Here is a 26,767-nt window from a genome sequence, read left to right as displayed (position 1 = left end):
CTTCTATTCCACCATATTTAGGGGGAAATATTGTACTTTTTACTCATTTATTTTACTGCTAAAGTTACATTTCAGATCAATAATTTACATGTAAGCATAGAATCAGTTCAGAAAATATGCATTATTATGGAGACTATAGCAATAGTAAATTAGCTCTACCTTGACAGCATTAAATGTATTGCAGAATTAGTATTCCAGTAATATACTGTATATGATAAATATTTATTTCAAATTAGACTTTTATTGTTATTGAAGAACATACATGTAAATGACAGAATGTTGATGTTTACTCCTAGCTCAATGTGCAAAAAAAGAAAAAAAACATCTAAAACATACCAAGACATAAAATACTTCATATATGTCAATTATTATAAGTCTAAATCGGCCTATTTTGCATAGTGACTACTTTTAGTAGTACAAGTACATTTTGCTGCCAATACATGTACTTTTACTTAAAGTCCCCCTTCACTTAAAAATATATTCCTCTCAAAAATGTATTTTTCTTCTTATTCCTACATTTGGATATTTGAGCTTCGTTGTACAGAATCATGTATGTGCAGAGTGTGACAGTGTAAGGCTGTTTTCAAATTCACCTGCTCAAAATGAAGAGTTTCTCTGCACTCAATCTGAGTTTAAGGTTTGTATCTACGACCGTATTTGTGACATCACAACTAGTTTGGAGCCAATCATGCTCTCGTATACAACTTTCATGAGTGTGATGTGGAAACTTGAAGGCTCCGGTGTACAAACACTGAGAATGGACTTCACAGTGAAGTAGGTAGTAGTATTCATAGATTCTGGATTTTTTAATGAGGGAAAAGGAGTGCATGTGTTTTAAGGATTTTAATGAGATAACTGAACTTTTTTTGTGGAATAACGATAATTATTCAAAGTACAGTATTTTATATACATTTTAAAACATGTCTGGAGGGGATCTTTAAGTTAGATTTTGAATCTAGGACTTTTACTTGTAAACGTGAAGCCTCAAACACTGTGAATGGACTTCCCGGTGCAGTAGGAGATGTCTTGTCTGTGTCCAGCAGGTAAACCTGAAATGAATATTTGCATATTCATAGATTCTGGGATTTTTAATGAGGTAGAAGAGGAAGATGTCATTTTAAAGATTTGAAAGTGGCAATTTTACTTATATTATGGTAATTTTACTTTTTAATACTTTATAATTATACTTATACATGCCTGGAAGGGATCTTTAAGTGTTTAAGGACATTTATCATATAAATTTACCATATAGACCCAAACATAAGATGATTTTGTTATGTAAATTTAAAATTTGGCCGTATTACTGTTTTGTGGCTTAAGGAGAACACCACTATCTCTTACAGGTGGTTAGTTAGATATGCTGTCCCACTGCAACCAGTCTGGTTAGAAACACAACAGGAAGCCACTGAAGCTCTGAACGCTTTATTTATCACTGCCACACACTTAGCGCACACTTTCAGTTGAAGTTGAGATGTGGTTCTGAAAAGGATACATATAAATAATTATCTAACATGGTAGCATTTTCATTCACAACAGCTAATGTTCTGGGGTTGCTGAGGACACCTGTTTGATTATACAGTGAGCCTGTTGCTTTAAGAGAGTGTTGCATTATGGGTTGTTTGTAGTAATTTTGTACTGGACCATTAGGCTAACTTAATTGACATAACAGCTAGTTTGCGCTGGAGTCAGTCAGCTCCCGAAGTGTGAAGTAATTAAGTTTAATTTACTGGCGGTTTCTAATGCAACCTTAACTACTTGTTTTGAGGAAATTAAAACTGTTAATGAGTGGAAAGTGTGTCACACCCAGTCACAGAGTTTTTATACCACAGAAATGGACTTGACAACATCTCTCAGGTGTCCAAGAAGTAATACATCATGGGAAGTAATGCTTCAAGATGGTGAGACCCAAAAGACAAAATGCTAACATCAACAGTAACACCTTGAGACCTTTTAGTCTTAAAACTGACTACTTCTAATAGCTTACAGGAGAATGTGAGAAACTTTGAAAGACAAAATAAAGGAATGTCTGTTAATTTTGCGAGAGCCTTTAACTGAATATTGTTTTTCTTCTCCCCAGTTTATTTATTTTAAACATATAACAACAGAAATAAATACAAGGACACAATTTTTCACAAATGATTTTCAACACAACACAGTTTAAAAACAACAACAACAGAATATACATGAAAAGGGGGAAAAAATTAAGAATCTATAAGAAAAACAAGGAAATTATCCCATATTTTATTTCTATTTGTGTCATATATCTATAATCCTCTGGTTAACATTATTTCACAGGACATTGATTTAGTCAACAAATTAATCCATTCAATGAAAGTGCTTTAGGGTTTTTCCAGTACCTCAGTATCAACTCAGCTGAAAGTTGTTAGAATTATCCATTAATATTGATTGTCATTCTGATGGTAAAATGTGATCAGAAGTACCCATCACCTGCAGTTTGACATGTTCAGGGCTGCAACTAACGATTATCTTCATTATTGATTAATCTGTCATTTATTCTCTTGATTAATCGATTAGTTTTTTTGTATATAAAATGTACGAAAATGGTGAAAAATGACAATCACTGTTTCCCAAAACCCATGGTGACGTCCTCATATGTCTTGTTTTGTCCCGACCAACAGTATATTCAGTTTACTCATAGAGGACTAAAGAAAACAGAAAATATTAATATTTGAGAAGCTGAAGTCAGAGAATTTGAGAATTTTCTTCTTAAAAACGACTCAAAACGATGAATTGATTATTAAAATAGTTGTTGATTAATTTAATAGTTGGCAACTAATTTGATTAGTCAACTAATCATTGCAGCTCTAGACATGTTTACTTACTAATATATTTATTTGTAAACAGGAGGAAACCTAAATAAAATGCAGCCATTGTTAATGTTATTAATTACACCTGCATTTTTCCTGCTATGATTAATCAAAATATCTGCTGTGACAAAGGTCTGCTGAGTAACTGTTTATAGACAAAGAAGTAAATGAGAATATGTGTATTTGTTGACACAGCAAACCAAAGTTCTTCATCACATTGATCCAAAAATCATAAAAAAAAGATCCAGTAGCCATATAGTATGGCAAAATCTCCCCACCTGTAATTAACTCAGTTGTATATCCTCAGACTATATATTTTACAATATGTTAAATATTAAATATCTGCCACAAAATGTTGGTTTGTCTTACATTTGTCCCAATGTGTAGCTATTATTATAGCTTTTTTTAGGGCCATGATGACTTACTACCTGTCACTAATATTTGGTGGTTGTGTTACCACTGCACTGTAACCGATACAGAATATACAGACTGTAATTCCATCTTTGTCGTTTTCCCCTCGCTTGGGTCCATCCAGACTATGGAGGAGGTGAAAGACAAGCCCAAGAGAAGGCCACTGGTCAGGGCAGCGTCGGAAGAGAGCTCCAGTGATCTGAGTTCAATAAGTTGCTCACCGTCCCCTGGAGACACACTGCCCTGGAATCTGCCCAAACACCATCGCATCAAGCGCTCCAAGTCAGCCTCTGGAGAAGTGCTGGACCCAGCAGAGAGGGCCGTAATCCGGATCGCAGGTAGGAAGCCGTCAGTACTCTGCTCCACCTTTTTTTACTGATTACTTGCAAACTTTTCTGCTGTAAAAACTTGCTGCTACCTCTTCATGTGCAGTAGCATTTAATAAGCTCTCCTGCCACCAGTCTAGTTATGTAGCTTTGCAGAAGACATCATGTTTATGTCAAAGTCTTTGCTGCTGCTGGCATTTCATGACTCCATTTGCCAATAGTTTGTCATAACTGTTGACTCAAATGCGAACTTCAAGTTGAAAGCTGGAGTTTTCTGTTGGTGCTGCCGGCTATTGACTCACTGCTTTACTTCAAGCTAAGGATTTGTTGCCTATGCTAACATTCATATTACGACTTGATCTCTTGGCTTGGTTCTGTGCATGTGTACTTGCCAATATAAGTAAGCTCAGAAGCTGCAGTGCTGCTGGCTGTGTTGTGTTTCTGTCCTACAGACCTGCATTCAGGTCATGTCTTGGCATCTACGCTGGTATTTGTGAATTAATTTATAGTGGTGTCTGGGGTGATATTTCTTTTAGCTGGTGTTTGGCAGATGCATTATTATGCTTTCAAGCTGTTGATTTATGTAGTGGTGAAATGTGAAAACTCATGTTGAAGCATTAGGAGAGGTACGGGCTGACTTGTTCTTGGGTGGATTTCTATCTTTGTTATTGTCATTGTTTTGTTTGCTTGCCTAGTGACTCACTGCCAACCAGGGTCATTATTAGAGGGTAAAATATTGTGCATCGGCTTTAGGGATGTAAACATGCACAGACCTTTCACATAATAGTTTCCCTGTAATATTGGCTTTTTAAAAAACTCAACATGGCTTTATGCAGGCAATGGCTCTATGTCACAGCTTGTTAACTGTTCCTCATATCTTTACATCCAAACTGTTGAGGTCCTGCTCTGCAGTTTATGCTGTTTAGCCACAATCATTGCTAACTTTAAGCATAAATCCATTTACTGATGAACATCTGCTGTACACAACATTTGGTAAGAAGATACTGAAGATATAACTAAGATATAGATAAGTCATGTGTTCTTGTGATGTGTATATACAGTATAATAATTATCTGCTGAGGAGCTAGTGTGTCTTATCCTGCAGCTGCTTATCAGGTGGATTGTCTGGGTTACATTTATCTCTATTCTCCATAAAATGCTGTATATTCCCTTTAAAAATCCATATAGATCCATTGGGATTTAACCTTTAACCCCCCCACCCCCCTCCATACATATATTCAGGTTCATATTCATGTACCCTTTTCATAGTACTAAGAAGAAATATCAACATTCATTAATTCCATAGTCACATATATAGTGTTCACTACCCCAGAGACCCTTGTAGGCAGTTGACTGAGATATATTGCATTACAACATAATTACCATTTCTCATTATGCTCGTTTATTTCTTCTGGGGGGTTTCAACCTTCCAGGAGTGTCTCTGTATCCACCAGAGAGCTTCTCAGGCTTCTGCAGGTCCTCCACCTCTGTTCACTGTCTGAACACTGAGGCAGGGCTCAGATGACGACTTCGCTGCCTCAGCACTTCCTGTGGTGTAGAGTTCAGACTGTCTCTTCGGACCACAAACAGCAACACAGACCTCATTCTCCCCAACCCCCCTCTCCCTGGTTGTCTCTGATATTGATTTAGTGGGGTGGGGTACTGCAGTAGTGTTGTGTGACTGGGTGTTATTATCTCTGTACAGACAACAGCAGCAGCAGGACTGTTTGATTGCAAGCACTTGTGCAGGACAGGTTGATGATCTAGAGCTTGGGAGAGTGTTTGGGACACAGTATCTGGTTAATTTATTTCTGGAGATTTAAATGTTCAAAGAAATGTTCTTCTCTTGACGTGAACAGGATGCCAAGGATGAAATATGTGAGATAAGGGCGACTGTATCAATGTTGTCTCACTGGATGGCTGCCATAATGGCCCTGGTCCGATTCATTAGCCTTGTGAGACACATACGAGGCTGCGGCTTTATATCACAACAAACGGAGACAGGAACATTTGTTATCAAGCTGCAGACAGTTTGAGAGGCCGGCAGTGTTGACCGGTGCTAAATAAGATGTCAGGAAGACTGTATTGAGGTTTTTGTAGCTTACTAACATGCAAGTTTATTGATCAGATAGTTACAGCTCTTGTCAACCCTGTTCATGTCAGCAATGAGTGATGAGTGTGGAAAAAACAAAACCATTAAGTGCTGGTGAAAATAAGGACACTGTCATTAGCTCATAACAACCAGCAGGGGCTGATCATCAACAAACGAATGAATTAATGTGTAAGTGACCCATGTCATAAAGTCAGGAGAAGCCAAACTTTTTTATCACTGAAGAAGTTTAAGAGGAAGAATATAACACTACTAATGACCTGTCATCGCAGTGATTACTGAAACTGGAACATTAATATTTTACTGCCTTGTAGTATAAATAATGTGATTACAGTAATATACAACTTTGGAACTCGTTATCCCAATGCTGACTCTGATTCAACCCCTAATTGGTATTCATGCTGATAACCTGAAAGCTGGTAACCAGGCAAGGTCTTACAAACACAAACCAGTGAATACACAGAAAAACAGTCAATGAATAGCGAGGGGGAGGTTGTATCCATCCTCACATGTGTTGTTGTTTTATTTTAACAGAGGACATAAATTAGTGGCACAGCCAGGGCACAGTCTGTAGTTTGGTGATGTGTGGGAGGGCTGTTTGGCACTGCAGTCAATCACTCAGGCCAAAGCCAGACAAGCAAACAGAGAGACAAAAGTGAGACTTTGTCTCTGAGAGACACCATCCGGTGGCCTGCGATGTCAAAACAGTGGGATGTTTTTTTTACACCCGTAATGTGGCAGATATACAGTATAATGTCATATGCAATATCACTGAAGAAAGCACTGAGTCTGCATTTTAAAATCTCCTATAAAGTTGTACTGTAATTATTTTAGCGACAGGTTCAGTACTGAGCTGTTGCTGATATAATGGTTTGTGCTGCACTTCCCAGAGTTGATCAGTCAGTTTTTGCTATACAGTGACAATATTTTCCTGGATTTTCTGTTGATGGAATTTGAATTTCTGTAGGTGGCGCTCTGTCATGTCACTTGAACTGCAAGGTGTTCCTGCCGTTCACTCCAAACAAACCACTGTTGTTACTCATGTAAGGACTTTTCATGCTAATATCTAAAGCAATATCTGAGTTGCACTTTAAAATTTGCCATCTTCAGGGCTGCACATGTCATGATTCTGGCCTCCACAGTTAATTCAACTTTATCAATTGTAATAATTTTGCTTTGCAACCACTGCCTGCCCTGTTGTATCAATTCAGGTGCGTCCTGTTTGCAGGTTAATTGTGTGTTTGATCACTGTTTGTTTCGCTGCTGCATAAACAACAGTTTTGTTGTTGACATGTCTGTATAAAAATCATTTTTGCCATACTCCTGCACTCCTACTCTATCCTTGCTTTTAATGTTTATGTAAAAAATGTCTTCTAGTGTTGAGGATTCCTATTTTTAGATTAAATTGAAAGTTGGCTCAATTTAAAGATGGATTTATAATTTATTTGAAACTCCCCACATGCATTTTGGAGATGGATGGAGTTTTAAAAACCTCAGCTGAAAATGCTGGAGGTACTAAAGATCACTGCAGAGAAGCACATCATCATTCTTGTCAGAAGACTCCTGCAACTCAGTTTCAGGTCATAACTCACCGTTAGAAAAACACTGTTCTGAGTTGGATGACTCAACGTTGCAACACTGCGCTTGATTATCGAAGTGTCTCAGAGTGTTGACATATTTTTCACATTCTAGTCATGATTTATATATGAAAATTTTGCAATTTGCAGTTTCATGCTGGTGAAATTGACTTCATTTTTCCTGATAGCTGAGTAAACACAAACTCCCCCCGCAGTATGAGAAAGTGATAACACACACACATGTGCTCAGGCTGCGAGGATATCTGCCATATTTTGTTGTTTTTAACAGTGAGAATGAGAATGTATTACTGTTCTGGACTGAATTACTTTATAAATATTATTAAATTGTGCTGCTTGGGGAAAACACGGGTGTAACTAATAACCTAATATCACTAATAACTACTGGATTCCATTACAGTGCGTCACCGTCAGAGCCCTGACGTTGTGCTTGCAAGTTCACTGTCACGGGTTACTGAGACACGTAAATGGAATGCCACCATCATTCATATTTTTAGCTGCTGCTGTGCTTTGCCTGCTAGATAAGTCAGAAATCATTTCTTGTTCACTTGTTCACTATTCCTTACATAATAAACAGTCAATATTTTACTTAATAGTGTTTGGAAATCACAACTTACTGCTTTATACTGAGCACTGAGTCGTGATTTTGGACACTTATGAGTCATCATCATTTTGCACCATCACTGACAGGTGTGATGTCACTTTTGTGTGATTTTATTAATTGTGATTTTAGCTATGGCCACTACATTTTTAATTCCATTATAGGAAGTTTTGAGGACATAGTATAGTGCAGAAATTTCACACTTAGAATTGGGACAATGAATTGGTGGAAAATAAATCTTGTGCACAATGTCTGCTGTGAAAAAAGGCCTGTCCAATATATATTAATGATCAACAGTAACAAAAGGAGTTCATTAAAAAAAAAGCGGATGTGGCTTAACTGTCAACAGATATGCCTTTCCATCCAGGAGAACTTATGTTATTGTTAATAATCGAATAACTTCACTGCAAAATCCTCTGAAGAATCCAAAGAATCAGTGCTGAAAAATGTGCTCTCTCTGATCAACACTGGAAAATTTGGTGTAGACTCACATGTTTTTTGAAAAAAAAAAAAAAAAGTTGCACTCTCTCTCTGATGTTTTCCAATTTTCCTGTCGGAGATAACTCTCAGTGCTTCTTCCAAGAACCACTTCCCCGTGGGAAGATCCAAGTGGAGCCGCAGTTTTTCTTGGCATCTATTGTCTGTGCTTCATCTGTGAGGGTCTGTCATTTGAATGTAATAGTTGAACTGTTTGTTGTGGGCTTGTGAAGAATTGGACTCTATCCATATTTTATCTTTCTAGTAGTTTTCTTGATATAAGCCGCATGTTTATGCAGATGTGTGTAAATAGCTGGAATTATTCACTTGGACTTTTCCAAAATTAAATATGAGCAGGAAATTAAAGTTGATATTGTCTGGATCACTTAACTTATAAACAGTGCTGCCCACAGGTTTATAAATGCCTTAAATAAATCATGAAAACTCAAAAATGGTTGATCTTTTGCATGTTTCTAAAATCTTAAATCACTGTGAGAATGATGGCTGGATCACCACTGTGTGAACTGACATGTTGCTATTTTGGAAAAGGTCACATAGATAGTTAGATAGCGGTTGTATAGTCTCAAAGTTTTAGTCTCATCTAGTTTAGGCTGTGTTTGTAATTTTCACACATATTCACTGTTATTCAGCTTTGAGCTGTGTGATCCAGCTCTGATCCAGTGTTGTGTCCTGTACTAAAGAGGTGTGGTGCTCTCAACAATCTGCCGTCATTCAGTTTTGGGAATATGACGTGACTTTGAGGAGAACCATGTAAGTTTTTTGGGATTTTTTTTAAAGCCACTGGCCGTGTCTTGCACCAGTTTCTCCAGCAGCAGGAACTCAAATAACCCCACACCGCTCCGTCATTTGTTTTTTCACCGAGGTAGCCATGTGTGTCTCTCTCTATCTGGGGTGGAGTTTGTGCGTGTGTGTTTGTGGGATCTGCTGCTCTGCCTCAACTGGTATCTATCTTTGTGGTGTGTGTGTGTGTGTGTTCGCCTCTGTGCCTTTAAGAGGAGGGTCTGATATCTGTGTGTGTGTGTGAGTGTATGGGTATTTCTCAAGCATAGGAGGGGAGTGGTGGTGGTGGTGGTCTGGAATGAAATCTACAGCTTTACAGGGAATACAGTGACTGAGTGTGGGTGAGGAAGAAGGTGGGGACAGACAGATAGGTAGACAGACAACCAAGGGGGGGGCTTTGATTAATCAGCACTGAGAGGACACAAAAAAGAGGTGGACAGTGCCTGTGGAAAGTTAAAAGGAAAGTTTGAAGAGAAAGGAAGGTGCCCTAACCCTGACTCAGTATCAGCAAGGCCATGTCCATGCCCATGTTTGACCCAGGTCAGCGGCTGCCAGAGGAGCAGGACTATGTGCAAGCCTATGAGAATGTCAGAGAGAAGTATAAAGGTAACAACACCGCCCTACTCTCTTCTTTTACTGCACAGTTGAGAATCATGTTGAAGAGCATGTTTGAATGGGAGGTGGGTGTGTGAGTGAGTGAGTGAGTGCATGCTTCAGTGAGTAATGCTGTAGTATTTTGTCAACCCTGCTGACTTACTAGTATTAATTGGTTCCATATTGGTCGGTTAGATGTACTTTGGTTGAAGAGGGCTTGGTGGAAGTGATGCATGACTGAGTCACTTCCTTGGGTGAGTTTAAAGCAAAGATGTCTGTCTGTGAAGAGGCTGAGCTGTAGCCTTCATACACGTTGAGCGAATATTAATAAAACACAGTTCTGTGTCCTCGGCTCTGACCCGGCAGCCTCCTTTGCATACAGGGGAATCACTGGGCGGTATGGCCGCAGAGAGGTGACACATTTGGCCCTTGATTGAATGGCACAAGTCCAAGACTGCAACATGAGTGATAAGAGCTGCTAGCCAGCATAGAGGCACATCAGAAGGACATTCACCTGATTATGCCTGGGTAAATGTTGGCAAGACTTGACGGTGTTTATTTTTATTTAAGAAAGCATTGCAAGAGTTTATATTCAGACACAGGAAGCCAGATCAGCCTCAAGATGTTGCTTCACCTGTCATTTGCTTATTTATTGTATTTCATGAGTCTGAAATTGACCAACGCAAAATCTGGGAGGAAATCATGACCTCTGCGCTGCAAGATTAGCTCTTATATGCTGCCGTCCTTTACGAACAAATAGATTCAAATGTCAGATTTGACAATAGAAAGCTTGATTAGTTAATCTGTAAAAGCAACGACTTAGTTTGTCAGAAGTAGTGCTGAAACAGTTAGTTCATTAATCATTTAGTTGATCAACAGAATAATGTAATTTGTTTAAAGGCACCCTGTGGAGTTTTCTTCTAAACAAATTAAGTTTTGTAAAAATATGAAACCTGCATTGTTTACATTGACAAGGATCCTTCTTCTTCTCTGCCTTTTTCTGGTGCATTGCTACTTTTCTTGACACATTACTGCCTCCTGTCAGTAGAATAGTGAGAAACCACTGGCAGGAATGTGTATCGCGTCACCCTCATGCTCGTATGTGTGCGTCCTTGTTCACGTGCACAAGATACAAACAAAAAAACATCATCAAAACATTGTACCATAGTGATCAGAAACTGCACAGGGTACTTTATGTCAAATATTTTTCCAAAATACCAGATATTTGCTGGATCGCAAATTGAATATCTTTGGATTTTGTACTGTTGGTTTGGTTTTGTGTCACCTCGGGCTCTTGGAAACTGTAATGACCATTTGTCACAATTTTCCAACATTTTACAGAACAAAAAGTTAACTGATTTATCAAACAAATAATCACCAGATTGCTTTTTAATGATCATCATCAATAGTTTTAGCATTAATGGAACATTCTCGCTTTAATTTTCTGCCCAAGTCTACTTACAATCAACTGCTCAAGTACTGTTCTGCATGAGTCTTAAACCCTCACAGAGCAAGCCTTATAGTGTATGATGCAGTATTTAGCTACTAGGTGTAGATATTTGCATATTTGATGCAAATACCTACACCTGTCTGTCTGTTTTAAGACATCATCGCTCTCTAATACAGACCAGGTTGCTTTTAACAACAAAATTAGTTGTATTAGTTCTGTTTTAGTTATATTTTTAGGCATATTATGCTTTTATTGGACAGCAACAATAGAGGTATAACAGGAAATGAGGAGAAAGATATTAGGGCGTAAACCGCGGATATTGCCATACATGATTGGAGCCTTAACCTCTAGTTCACCAGGGCACCCTGTATTAGCCATGGAAGAGGAGGAAATGATCAGCAGGTGTCATATTGACCAGTTTTTGACCAGCTGCATCTTGTCTGCATGGGTCACTCCAAGCTCAACAAGCAAATAAATGCAGGTGAATTCCAGCAACATCTGGAGGTGGTTTGTGTTAGGACACAGGCTGACAGGACAGCTGTGCTCTTCTACGCCTCTCATCTTCAATACAGGACATAAGTGAAGAGGCAGCCCCCCTTCTTGTTTAACCACTGAGTAGAAATCTGTGTTTGTACTGTGCATTTTTTTTTACAGAGCCCATGTGTAAAACTGTATTAATTTAAAACAGGACATTGTGGCTGAGAAAGAACATTTTTGGCAAAATGTCCGGATAAAAATAAAAATCATAACTGTGGGCACAGTTTCCACTCCAGCTACAACTGTCAATAAAGACAAATGGGCCTGGTTCTGGTCTTGGTATGTTGGGAACTCTAGTCTAGTAATTTTCTTCCCATGCGGTTGCCTACTGTGAGTGTCACTGTGGGCAGTGTTCCTGCTGTGCCCCTCTGGCACCAGTCTGGTGCTCCACGCCCCTGTCATAACCTCTAGTCTTTCTGCCAAAATCGCACTTCCTGTTACCATTTCTTATTGTTGGTTTTTGACTTGATGCTGTTTGTTTTAGATAATTGTAAATCCAGAGTGGATGGAAAGTTTGGACACATATCAGGGTGAAAAAAGGAGGTGGAGTATAAGAGGGTGAAAGTACTTTTTGTTTTCATCAAACTGCTCCTTGTGGTGTAAAGCTGATCTTTTTTTTGGGGCTAAAAGTGGGTCTGTTGTTTTGGGGTTTGTCATAAGATGTCAACCCTTTTTCCAAAGCCATTGCTCAAGTTTATATGTGTGTGTGTGAGCTGAAAAACTTGCCTACTGCAGTATTCATGTCGTATCAGACGAAGCAGAAGAACAGAATAACACCTTGTTGCTGCAACTTGAAAGAAACACTGAGTGTGTTATCATTAATGATCAGTGTGAATATAATGGATAATTTACATTTTTAGTACCTTGGTTTGCTGATGGTGATGGATTCTCTTCTACTTTTACCTCAAGTGTCAGCACTTAACATTCATAACACTGGTGAGAGACATCAGAGTCTGAAAAAGTCACACAACTTGTATTTACCACCAGGGAGGTTGGATGTGAACTGTTTTTCTTAATCATGTATGCACTGAATCCCATGAATATTACATAATGTCACATTCAACAAGTTGTTATTCCTGTACCAGCTGTCTTGTGAGAGTCATTTGCTTAAGTTATTGCAACAGGTGAACTTGAGTTTCTCATAGGAATGATAAACTGTGGTTGAGTGGAGCGCTTTGTGTTATAATAGTAACAGAAGACGTGTTTTAAGTGTAAAACATGCACCTCTGCTTTAAATACTCACCACAAATATACCCCAAGAGTCCACTCCGTCAGTCTTCAAGTTATTCTGGTTGACAAACTGAAAAGACTTCTGACATTTAGTTCAATGAGATGTTGCTGTAATGACAATAAGTCTAACTGTATGTTTTACAAATGTTATAAGTCTTGCAGCATCAAATCATGTTTTTTTCTGTAAGTGCAAGTCACATTTTACTGATTTTAGATACCTTCTTGGAACAAAGCTGTTTAAACGATGCCGTTGCCAGACTGTGCAGCACAATTGCAGTGTACCCACCTACACCTGTCAACACCAGTGATCTTAAACTCTGATGCCCCTGATTGGAGTTTCCTCTTGTTTTGTTTGGTGGACTTCTTACTAGACTGAGCCCCCGGTCCTACAGGTGAAAGTTGAGAATTATTCCTGGCAGAAGCTTTTTAACTAATACGGAAAAGGATTACAATACCTGCTATAAACCTAAAACACATGAAATGTATTTTTTGAACTTTATACCTTAAGAAAAATGGAACAAGAAATGCACCACCTACCAAAACTAGTAAAACAGTAAGAGGTGAAACTAATAAACACCCTTGGTAAGGAAAAAGGAAACAAAACACTAAATAAAATCTTTTATTAAAAAAAAACAAACAAAAACATTTTAATCAATTTATTGTTTTTCCTTTTGGTCATTCGAGCGTTCTTCAATAGACAATGAGATCTTTGTTTTTGCTGATCTCATCTTTGTGTTTACTCAGTAAAGAGGAGGTCTATGACTAAATCCAGCCCGAGAGGTGGATTTTAATAGTATTCAGTGTCCCACTCCTTCTTAAAGACCTAAAATAAGCCAGAACATTTGGGAAATGTAGCTATAACAGACCATGTCTCTTCGTTTGGACTCTGCAGTATGTGTATGCCTTACAGTATGTGCGTGTGTAAATGCCAAAAGGGTTCACTTCTAAAATGGCTGCGATAAGTTTGTCTTGTGAATCACTGTTGAGCCAGAGCGTCCGCAGAGAAAACCCCCTCAACACTTCACTTCCAGTACTTGCCCCAGATCAGTTTCATGCAACTTGACCTCAAATTTAAAAATAGTTATGTTATACATGTAAGTTGTGCACTTTGCACGCACGCACACACACACACACACACACACACACACAGGTGTGACAAATTAGTCTTAATTAGTCCAGTTCACAGGTTGTGAAAAGGGGAAAATAAGTCTCCTCATCTCACTAACATAGTGCACCTGTTGTTTTGTGGAAGCATCTTTCAGTATCTGTATTGAGTCTCTCAGTGCAATTATATATGTTCTTCTCACAGTAATGGTGACCACTAATCAATAACTACTAATCAAATCTTTCTGGGAGCCATGATAAAATCTGGTGCAGGAAGTGTTTCTTTATTGCTTCAGTAGCTATTAATAAAGATATCAGCTACCTTGAGCCATTGTACTATAAATAGTAATATTTATGCACATGTCACATCTCTCTAGAAGAGATATCCTCTCTGTGAAGGCGGAACAGTTGGCACACACGCCGTCGTTATACAGTTAGTGAGGCTGTGTTAACTGTTCATGCCTAGATGCTAAGCTAGTAGGCTACGCTACGTTTGAAGCTAAATAAAGGGACAGCAACAATGGCTACCCATTAACACTAATTTCGTTTCGGAAAGGAAACTTGCAAATGTAGAATGATGTGGACTGAGCAGAGAATAATAAGTAGATAATGAGATGAGTGAAGGAGTTGGAACAGAGTATTGAGGAGGGAGAGAGTGAAGGCATTTTACCATTTAGCTGTATTATGTAAAGATTATCCATGAAATACAGTATTAGAAGTTTGTCATCAAAGGACTAATTCAAAAATTTTAGAAAATGCACTTATTGGCTTTCTTGCAGAGAGTTATATGAGAACATCAATGTCACTCTCATGTGTGTATGATAAATATGTTGCTTGGTCCAGGCTGTTGAGCAGGCTCGTCAATCATCTGCTGACATAATCTGATTAGTATCAACACGCACAGCGGCGCTAGAATGAGTTTTGACGTGGGGGGACACCCAGCTTTGGATGATGTAATAGGCTAGTGAAGCTTTTCACATCAACTTCTTTCAATCTCAGCCTAGCCGCCTACCGTTTTTAACTAAAATACAGTAAGAAATACATTCCCTCCTCTCATCAGGGTTATTCCAGATCGAAATGGTAGCAGTTTTAGTGCTGTTGCAACCACAAGCAGCCCATGTCCACTAGATTGGAAATCAATATGACACAGCTGATGAAACTGCTGCTGCAGTAACGCTGAACTGGCACCAAAACTGCCCAGTTATTAATTTAACACAGATGGACACATTACTCATTAATGAAAGACCACTTTAGCACAGGTGCTCACCAAGAGCACCTGCTATTTACATTAGTAGAACAATGAAATGTCTGTGTCTTATAGTGCTCTAACCAGTTTCCTGAAAACCTGGTGTGTTAAATTATATGTGAAAAGATACTAGACACTTCTAAACTGGACACACATCCAGGCAAGAAAAATAAAAGGGTCTAGTTTCTTTTAGATAGATGTGGCCATATGAAGCATTTCGCTTCTCCTGGTTCCTTTCTGTCACAACACCATGTCAGATCACTTTGGTTGATTATGATTGGGTTTAAAGGTCCAACATGTTAGAGTAGGCTTAGACATTATCGCTATGACCGTAATACCTGGCTTTGTTGAGTTGAGAGGAAAAAGTCTCATTGTCCCTTTTATTCTGGCGTCTGTGAACACACATAACCAGAAACAGCAGATAAACTAATCCGCAATTCAAAGCACTTTAAAACCAATCAGACCAAAATAGTCAGATTGTAGCTGTTGGAAGTAGTTGTGGAAAGTGTGGATGTGTGATTTTAACGGCAGTTTTCTTCTCATCTATCAGTTTTTCAGTCGTTCTGCCTTGCGGCTGGAAGGCAGGCTGTGTGCATGGTGGGTCCAGAGGAAAGTTTCAGTAATGGAATATGATTAAGTCTGTATGCATGAATAGAGACATTAGCAGAGTTTTATTTCTCTCAGAGCGTTTCAGTGCCTCATGATAATGAAACAGCTTTGTTTTAGCTTGATCTCAATGTGTTTTTGTGGGAGTTTTTATAGTTTCCTTAACCTACGTATGAGCAGGCAATTTTTCTAATGATGTTTAAACATTTCTAAAATTCCTTCAGCACCTTCCAAACCTCATTCTGCAGATGTGAAACACACAGAGACAGTTTATTTTTGTTTGTATTGTTTGAGGGCTTCACAGTGCGATGACCTCCACTGACAGAGGACACACTCATATATTATCTCCACATATGTTCACACCTACACTCTATCCCCGCAGGGCTGTGACGGCTTAGTGTGCTGTAAATTACTCGGGATTCAGAGGCTGCAGCAGAATCTTCTCACCTGTCTGCTACTTCACATAAGTTTGTAAGATGACGTGTGTCTGTTCACATGTGCAGCTGTTATATATTATATTGTGTGCTGAGTACATTGTGTGTGTGTGTGTACGTGTATGTGTCTGTATTAGTGATGTCATTAAAATTTCATGAATCTCAGCAAATTGTGCTTCTGCGGAAAGAAGAAAAACAGTTTTAAGGTGATCAATATACATTTTTAACTGTTAATAGAATTCATTCAAGTTAAATTGAACTGAAAAAATGAAAATCACTGATTACTTTAATTGATTTAAGCTACAAAATCAAACTAATAAATGCATGTCACAGCTTTGCGGAACCACAAACAATATCTTTGAATATGTTCAGTTTAATACGATATAAAACAGAATTAAAGGACGTGGCTGGTGATTTTCTACATTTTTCTTATTGTCAACAAATCTCATGTGCAGAGCCAAACCAACGATGAACTCATCCTACTAACTAAGTTTTGTGTGTGTGTATCCAAAGCCTGATATATCTTATTCCTCTGTGCCGTAGACCTCCGTTGTTGCCAAAAAACTATTAAAGACACATTGATGAGTCACACCGCTGCACTGGGTGACATGTTCCTTCATCCGTCAAGAGTTTGTTTATCATAACTTGTTTAGAAACGGCTCCCAAAGAGTAAAAATAGCGATAAGATAGTAACCTGCCACTGCGCATTCACAAAAGCGTTCCATTTACAGAGCTTCACTAGCTTGTTGTGCTACATAACACAACCTCTTGACTTTGTACTACATTATAAATTTCTCAAAGAACTTTAGTATGACTTGCTATCTTATTGATATTTTTAATCTTTGGAGCCATTGCTGAACAAGCTTATAGTAATCTGTAACGGTAATCAAACTCTTCATGGACAAAGGATCATGTCACCTTGTGCAACAATGTGACTCATTGACGTATGTTTAGAGGATATATCAGGCTTTGGATAAACACACAACACTTAAAAGTAGGATAAGATCATTGTTGTTTGGCTCTGAACATGAAATTTGTTGCCAATAAGAAAAATATAGAAAAACTCAAGCCTTATCCATTAAATCAATCAATAACCACGCTGGGCAAGCTGTGGTGCTGTCTGCCACAGATTGCTTTCCCCCTAAAAAGTTCCTCTACTGGAGATTGTGGAACAGATAAATACTTCAAAAACTATGGAACCACATCAAGATTTTTACAAAAATAATGGAAAAATACTTGTGTTCAGACCTGATTCAGTTGACATGGTTATAAACTTTAATGTAGCTGCAGACTCGTGAAGGGCAATATATCACATATGATTATTATATTTTTTTCTTTTATTTGAATAGTAAGCAAGAATGATCCACAATGAGCTGTGAAATTATCCAAAAATGGAAGCTAATAACCCTGAAAATAATCTGAAATTAAAACATGGCCACAATTAATACTTCATTCTGATGTTCCTGTGTCCATGTAAAAGATCAATAAACATATTAGACATTATATTGAAGCCAATAAAAACCATAAAAAGTTGTTATGCCTGCTAAGGGTAAGAAACTTTGAGTCAAAACTGCCCTCTCTGATGCCACTTGGTCTAAAACTTCACTGTTCTCTTACTGCACAAGACCAGGTTCCCAGCATAGTCTCCATTGGTCATGCCACTTTATCTGGCAGTAATAGATGAGTTCACATTCTTTCATACAGTCAAAAGCCCCTTTGATAATAAATGACATCAAGATGTAATTGGTTTCTTTACTATGTGTCTGGTTTCTTCTATGCAACCATTTCAAGTCTGCAGAGAAATACAAATCCCAACCATGCAGCAGTGTAAAGTGAACCCAGCCTGGTAAAGTCTGCTGGTGGGACAGGAGAGGACGGACTGAACTGCTGTAATTGAGATGGGATTTGTGTTAGAGCGGAGGATTAGTGTCTTCCCAAACCCGGAGAGTCAATAACAGCTGACATAAATTATATAACTACACTGTAAAATACTCATTCTGAAGAAAGATTTTAATCTAAAACTGAATCTGAAAGTTAGATTTTTCTTTAAAACCCTCCAAACTACCAACAGACATACAGTAGGTTTGTTTGTTTTCAGTGGATGTTGACGAAATTTATTCTGTGCAGCCAGACAAATTACACCAGACACAAGATAAATAGTCCAATATTTTGACCAAATAAAATGTCCACTTACTGTACTAGCTTTCTCTGACGCTTTCAAACACATCTTATGGTCTTCCTCATCTGCTGAAATGTGGTTGAAAGCTCCAGAAAAACAAAGTCGAAAATGAACTTTCATGCTTAACATCATATTTATATTTTTGGAAACTTTGACTGCTTTTAACAAAGTTTTTGAATTATTTAAAGTCTAAGAAAGGTGTATCTATTGTTGAAATAATTAGATTATTAATTTAAAAAATAAACTGTTTAAACTGCTAAAGAACTGTGTCTTAATTTTATTAAATTGTAAAACATAATCTAGTTTTGCTGATGATCAGACTTAAGACATGTTTGAGTCTGGTAACTTTTTCCCTGCAATTATGACTAAGACATTTAAATTATTAGATGTTAAATCAAAATCACAAAATCAGTTGATAATAAAAAAAACTTTCAACGTAATAAGGTTTGTTTGAATGGATATTTTTTTGCCTCTTCCTGCTTGTGCTGCTCAAAGTTTCACCCGAATCTGCTTTAAAATTTGCTCTTCCTGTTTCACAGCTTTTAGTAAAAAAGAATTAATTTGGTCTTTAACAATTAACCTCATGATGTCAGTATTTACTTTCCCACAGTGTACAGAAACTGTAGCATACGGAGTCAATAAGTGCGTCTGGTAGAATATTGATAGATAGCAGTGACACTATGAAGAAGGTCTTTCTAATCTGCCTGAGAGGATGGTATCGCCAGAAGAGAAATCTGTCTGGTAGCGGGAAGATTTCAGTCTCCAGGATACAGTCAAATACAAACGGTCATTTTATCCCTCCTGAGTGCACTGCAGTCGAGCTATAAAAGATTGTGATCCTGAAATAGATTTAAATATCATTCCAAATAGTTATTTGCACTCACCCCACTCTATATCATGGAGTGTAGTTCAATACCTGCACACATATCTGGTTTGGGAGTTGATTAAAGGAATAGTTTGACAGTTTTGAAAGTATGCTTATTTGCTTTCTTGCCAAGAGTTAGTTGAGAAAATCAATACCTCTCTCATCTGTCAGTTTAATACATAACCTGTACACAGCTTATGGTCGTCAACACATCTTTTCTGTGTGGACCCCAAATAAACAGTGTGGGTCGTTGCCTTCCACGCCCTGGAAACACGCCCCACTATCTCGGACCGAAGCTAATGCTAGTTTACTGGGAACACTGTGCGCTGCACACATGTTCTAACGTTAGCTACTTTAGCTAAAGTGTACTAACAGGGCAAGTATTATTATCCAACAGTAGTCCGACTCAGTGCGAATCCTGGAGCCATGGAGAGCGGCAGGTGAGCCAACTGTCAATCACAGCTGTCAATCAACGCCCACACAGCAGACATCAAAGCTACTATAAGTCTTCAAATCTTATTAATGGAGCAATAATTGCTTTTTGAGTGGGAGTCAGCTGAAGCCAGCATCTAGTGGCCGTCGGTGGCACTTTAAGGGACTTTCACAATGGCTTCAACCTCAAGCCGTGGTAGTTGCCCCTTGGTTTAAAGCTGGACTCAGTCAGTTTATCTTAACATAAAGACTAGAAATCTGTATGCACTGCTGATGCTAGTCTAACCTAAGTGGCTACTGGTTTTTCTGGATTTTTTGTACAGATATGAGTTGTGTCGATCTTCTCAACTCTTCACAAGAAAGCAAACAATCACATTTCCCAACAGTCAAATTATTGCTTGATATACCTAGTCTATACAGGTTATCAGTCTTTTATTTCCTCTGTCTGCTTTATTTTTATTGAGGAAACTCTTCTTGTGCACCACCTCCAGCCTTGCTACAATACACCCAGTGTGTCCCTGTTTTTTTTGTTTTTTTTTTATGTGGTTGTTGACCGTTCATCCCTCAGCCTGACCTGTGTATCAGGGAGTACATAGATCCTGGCCTCCTGTTGGTCCTGGGGTGTGGAACAATAGTGCTAACACCCTGGCTCTGCCATGCAACAGTAAGCCAGACTAATGCCAGGAATGCCAGTAGTGAGCTGGTTGGCATGCACTCTATTTTTCTGCAGGGTGCCTGGGTTTGAGAAGGCTTGCTGCCTTTTCCATGTATCCACGCCCAACTCTGCTACCCCTCTCACATTTTTGCAGCGCTCACAGAGCTATGAGCCATGGATCTGTAATGGTGGTTCAACAATAACAGCTTTTACATCGATTTAACCTCACCTTTTGATCTAATTTTCTGAGCAGGAAAACAATGAGCTCATAGGTGTTGATCAGAGTTAGGAGAAAATGGAACAAAAGTAAATGGAGATAAGATTGTAATCAAAAGGCGTATTTTGTCTTTTATGAGTTATTCAAAAATTCTTCCGGTCATTTCAAAACATTGCTACTCTAGTTAAGATCATTTTCATGTTTTTTCTTAAAACAAAGGATTTAAAAGTATATGATGAACTGAGAAAATTCTACCATCTGTTTATAAATCACTTTCAGAACATTTTGGAGAAACTTAAAGAGCATGTTGGTCAAGAAATACAAGGCTTTCATTTAAAAGTGACAATATCAAAGATGTCATACACATTCATTTCCTGGTAGCATTTACTGAAAGATCACCTCAGTTGAACCATGAATGACCATGTGTTTCAAAATATCTCAGTATCACTATAATAATTTAATTAGATCTGAAACAGACTGCATCTTCACTTCTCTTAAAGGTCGCAGTTATCAGTAACACCATTCACACAGAATGGATTTGTTGTTCTTTGGTAATAAACGGTTCTTCCGGGTGGCCCTAGAACAGCCTCTAGTGGATCTTTATCAATGCTACACAGAAGGCAAAAAGACAGCTTGAATGTCTCTCTTTCAGAGTTGTAGATCTGAACGATCACAGGCCTCAGAAAACATTTTTCATCATGACACACACACACACACACACACACACACACAGTTGCTTTTGCAGTGACTCCTCTGTCATTTTGGTCTTCTAAGATTTATTACTGATGATCATACTGTACCATGGACATGGAAAATACCATTGACTGTATATAAATATGGACGTCATGACAGCTCCTCAAAAGTGAAGCCAGAACAACTTGATCGCCCCCAAGTGGCTGGCTGCAGTATAGGTCATAAGTCCCGCCCCTTCCATGTTAGCGGATGGGACATGAGCCAAACTAAAAAATCAAATAACACATCAAATAATTTTTTCCCAAAGATGGTTTCTATCATTTTAGGTTGTTCCTATCACACTTATGTTTGACCAAGGGCTCATTTTTCTAATAATTTGTTTTTAATTAGTTATTTGATGATATAAAAAGGGGGTGTGATGTGAGGATTGACAGCTGTGACAGCCACTCTCAAACCTCCATCAGGCGGGCGAGGGGGTGCGTCCTGCAGGCCATCATCCCTTCGCCTGACTCTACTGCGCAGACTCTGGCTCCAAATGATGTCACACAAGCAAGATGGCAGCACCCGGAAATGAGATATTTTGGCTTCACTTTTGCGTAGCGGTAGGAAGTGGAGACATGTCGTCCATATTGTGCAGTCAACAGATAATACTTGTTCTGATTGGCTGGCACGTGTGTGTTACCTTTGTATACACCTCAAACATAGTTCTGGTCAACTAACCACTGTTTTAAATCAGTTTGGAAAGTATATGAAACTGCAAGTAACAACAGTGCCTCTGCTTTACGCTATGTTACATTTACTTTTCCTCATGAAATGGACTGTATTATAGGTCAAACTGATTACGAACCACCTTCAGGGCATTTTCAAACATATAGTTCTTTTGCTCTGGTCTGAATGGAATGAGTTGGTAAACTTGGTGTGTTTTCCCTTTGGTTCGGTTTCTTCTCACACAGAAAAAAATCCTAGCGAACCAAAATGAGAGAACGTGAGCAAGAACGTAAACACAGGAAGAAGGTCCTGAAAAGGCTCCTCTGGCCAATTGTTGTGCTAGTCCATGTTGGACCTCAAGTCATTCTCCGACTAGTTGCTACCAACTGTTGATTTTGCTCATCCACATCCCAGCATTATTTCAAGCTCACAGAATACGCCAAGTAGTTGGGTCAGATCAAGGTCAGATCACGTTCCCACAACAAACAAACCGCTCCAGAGTTTGTTTGGGACCGGACCAAGACCACATCCTCAAAGGGTCTCTGTACGATTGTGTTGGTCCACACCCCAAATACGATTGATATGTTCAGACCTGCTCAAACTAATCGCACCAAGGGGGAAAATTAGTCTGATTCAACCCGACAAAAAAGCACAGGCCTTAAATTATGGATGATGATTTGAACACAGTTTTTCTTTTTACATGTGGTATGTGGTACATGTGCAATAACGCACTCCGAGATGTCCTGATATAAGAAATAACAGACTTTGTGGGGGAATTGTCACTCTGCTTCACATCATAGCGTTCTTCGCCTACACCTCATCTTTTATTTTTATCTTTTTATACCAGGACGCCTTGTTGTGAAATATTGCTCACATGAACTGTAGAATTTGCCCTTTTTATGTGTGAGAGAAGCAGGGAGTGGCAATAGTAAACAGATTATTTTTAGCTGCGGACAGATGACTCCCTGAGTGCTTTGTGTCTGTTTGTATATGTGTGTGCAGATGAGATGCAACAACTGCACATGGAGTTTGATATACAGTAACTCTGATGAATCTAGACAGTGAGGGATGACACCCAGGACTGTATCACCTCCTCCCCCTGATGGCGTGTGTCATGTCTGAGTTTGGCTTGTGTCTGGAGCTGACCCAGGACAACCCCCACCACCACAGAGTGCACCGATTCTGCTCCGGCATGGTGGGAAGAACCACATCCCAGAGAGGAGTGAAGGGAGTTTGTCAGGTCTTGCACCTCTGATTAAGAGGAACATGAGACTTGGCTATGATTAGGGTCTGGAGTCTGGTGGCTTAGTATGTCACGTAATGACATTTCGCAAGAAAACTTAATTTCCTTTATCCTCAAATACTTCAACTGCTTTTTGAAGACCTGCACTAATTAGTTAATACCTTTGAAGAATGGTATTTTTGGAATAAACAACAACAACATAAAAACAAAAACAAATTATTTGCACATGTATCAGATGTCTCACACTTTGTCTCTGGTTATTGGAACGGATATCTGTATTTTCAGCAAGCTGTGAATTCATAAGATGTTATGCAAGCTTTGGTTTTGCACAGTAACCTAGTTCCACATTCTCAGAGCATCAAGTATGTGAACGTCTGTCAAGGTGTGAATATTATACCACTGTCATATTTTTGAGGATACAGTATGAAAAGTGTACATTTATGTAGAGAAATAGGCATATACGTTATTTCTTTTTATAATATTCCAATTGAGATGATGTTTCAGATGTGGTCTGCCAGTTGGTGTGTAATTTTGACTCCCTGTCATCACCAGAGGCTTCATTTCTTTCATGTCAAGCCGTTTGCTCTACTGCTGCCCTGCTACAGTGCGGAGGCTGCTTGGTCTTGACAAGCTGTATTTCTTTACCTTCACTGACGGAGGACTTCAGATTTACTGGATCAAACACATTTGCTTGTTGAACAGTCACATGGTGCATAATTTGTCTGATTCCATAATTGTGGTAGTCCAAGCTTGGGATGTCAGTTTCGGTTAATTCTGCTGTGAACAAACTGACACCCATTAACTGGTAACTAACCGGTTCATTTTTCATTTGTGAGAGCTGTCCAACAGTAGGTGATCAGAGCTAGCTCATCCTTCTTCTCCTCAAAGTGTTTTTCAGTGCGTTTAATCACAGTAGCTCTCGATGGCATAACGTACTTGGGCTCGAGGTACGAATATAAATAATAATACGAATATAAGGTGACCCTGATTATAAGATGACCCCCCCTTTTCCAACAGCTGTTTTTGGAAAAATAACATTACTTTTTGAATATAATATACATCATAGTATAGTTACATACTCACACACTCTTCTACCAGGCTCTTGGAAGCAGTCAAAAATGATTTTCTCCAGCTGTCAGCATTTATACGACTGCCTGTTTGTCTTTTTGAGCTCCTTATCATCTGTGACAGTGGTATTTGGCAGTTTGACATATTCCGTTGCTGCAGTAGAGACGTTGGAAGATGCTTTGGACTCGTTTTCACTCGTCATGAATTTATTTTCTCCGTGGTAGAAAAAGATGTTACACCAACCTTCAGAAACTCCTGCACATTAAACCGGACTAATGATTCACTTTTAGTGCTGAATGACTCTAACACACTCACTATAAACAGACTTTAAGACACTTGCTAACCTAGCAACATTAATGCTACAAACAACCCATAATGCAACAGTCTGTGTAGAAGTCGGTTTTAAAACCACTACTATATTCATTCAAAAAGAATATCTGATGTTGTGAACACATAATTGTCTTGCCGTTAGCGGAGTGTGTATGCAAATTAACCTATAGACCGATATGTGTAAGCGGTCAAAAATATTCTCAGCAGTTAACCTATTAACAGTTAACTGTTGACATCCCTAGTCCAAGTATTTGTGATCTAATTTGTGATCATTTGTTAATTTAACTGTCTGCCACCCTTGATGTTGATGAAAATCACACCAAAATGCATCTCTCCGCACTACTGCAGTTTGGCGTTTAAATGTTTATCTTTCTAATAGACAATTTGTCTTATCAGGCTCATCTAATAACATTAATTCTGTCCATCTAGATATGCTAATGCCAGGACTCTGTTTTTTTCATGCTGACTGACACCTAAATGGATCAGAGCCATCAGTACTGTTATCAGTTACTCTTGTGTTTTTCTATTACTATTTAAAATATCCTCTCTGTGTTCTGTTGTTCACCCCCAACGTTATATCCAGTCATTAAAAAAATATCCAATTTTGCTAAAAGCATGCTAGATTTACAAGTCCAAAAAATGTTAAAGGACTTCAATGAGCTGTGTCTGCCCCTGGACATTATTGGACTTTCTGAGAAGAAAGTGCTGCCTGATAGGCTCAATTTAGTGGATAAAAGTCCTCTGTGAGTCAAAACAAAGTGAAATATTTGATTAAAACAGAAAGGAGCTCAGTGATTTTGGAGGGACTGCTTTTCTAATTGTGCTTTAGAGGCAGTAATACATAGAGCAGAGTTTTGGGCAGTATGCATTAAAAAGGAGCATTTGAATAATTGAGTGGAGTTTGTCCCATTGTGTTGTCTGTTACAGTCAGTGTGTATAATTATATAAAATCTGGGGTCTGTTGTCATCACTTGAAGGGTTAATCTCTCAGTTAGTTCCCCACAGTCTTCATCTCATTCAGACCTCATCTCCCACCCAAGGTACTCAACATCTATCTTTGTCTCTTCACTGCTGCTGCTGCAGCAGTTGGCTGAAAATGGATCTATGCAATAACTTCAGCCTGACAAGCCCTCATTGATTGTATATTGATTGGAAAAATGGGTCATTACTGCTTTCCTGAATAATATCTTTACCCTTACACAAGGTTGTAGCACCCATGGCTAAAAATACTTTATGTCAACATTGTAATACCATTTATTATACAGGTGTTCTACATTGATACCAGTATCTGGTTTCTGTTTGATCACACTTGACCTAAGCTCAATTGGGCAGAAGTACAACATGAAGGATAAGTGTGTGAAAGAGTGCAAAGTCAGAGCCTGGTTGTTGAATTCAGCAGCACTGTGTTAGCAGAGAAAATAATTTTTCCTAAACCAGGTGCCTCTTGGAAAACTGAAAAAAAAACCAGCAGCTAATTTTTTCCTGTTTTAATATGGGTGAAAGTATTTCCTGTTTGTAGCTGCAGCATTTTGAGACAGATTTGCCAGTAATTTAGTGTAATGTGTGTTTCATGTTTTTGATTTACCTCATAAAGGGAGCCTTGTTTTGTTTGAGGACATTTCTAAATTTTGTTATCATGATTTATGGGTCTTATGTCTATGAGAATGTGAAATATTTCAGCTATTTATCTATTATAATACAAAGCAGCTGTCAAAGCTATGCTCTTTGGATCAGCAGAATATTTCAGACATGCAGCACTTAAAACCTACAACCCTTTTCATTGAATTTTAATAGATTTGCTTTTAAGTAGTCCGACCACTGAACACTTAATTAGGAGGAAAACAAACCCTCTGCAGGAAATGGCATCGACAAACAAGAACCTGTGTGAACCTGTGCTCCTGATGCATGTGACCATCTGTCCTATAGAGCTGTGTAATTAGTCAGATCATGTGATATTGATAGAAGTAGAGGTAGTAATCCCACTTTAGGACTCAGAAACAGACCACACACAAACATTACATACACAA

At 38.5% G+C, this 26,767-nt stretch overlaps 1 protein-coding gene across 5 annotated transcripts in view; it reads left to right on the top strand.

Annotated features, from left to right (window-relative positions):
* The first annotated feature begins 1,690 nt into the window (after positions 1 to 1,690).
* The window catches only part of pleca (plectin a), a 102,107-nt gene continuing 77,030 nt past the window's right edge, over positions 1,691 to 26,767 (top strand). For 3 of the 5 annotated variants that reach the window (XM_044334854.1, XM_044334853.1, XM_044334852.1), the window contains exons 1-2: positions 1,691 to 1,898; positions 3,364 to 3,577. In XM_044334854.1, coding sequence (XP_044190789.1) covers positions 1,896 to 1,898; positions 3,364 to 3,577 — 217 coding nt within the window. In that variant the 5' untranslated portion in view covers positions 1,691 to 1,895. Of the gene's footprint in view, positions 1,899 to 3,363; positions 3,578 to 9,486; positions 9,756 to 26,767 lie in introns of those variants that run through there. The other 2 variants (XM_044334864.1, XM_044334861.1) reach the window with 1 other exon arrangement.

This window comes from Thunnus albacares, chromosome 19 (genome assembly GCF_914725855.1).
Source record: "Thunnus albacares chromosome 19, fThuAlb1.1, whole genome shotgun sequence".
Taxonomy (NCBI): Eukaryota; Metazoa; Chordata; class Actinopteri; order Scombriformes; family Scombridae; genus Thunnus; species Thunnus albacares.
The sequence above is the reverse complement of the archived record's forward strand: the minus strand, read 5'-3'. Positions and strand labels throughout refer to the sequence as shown.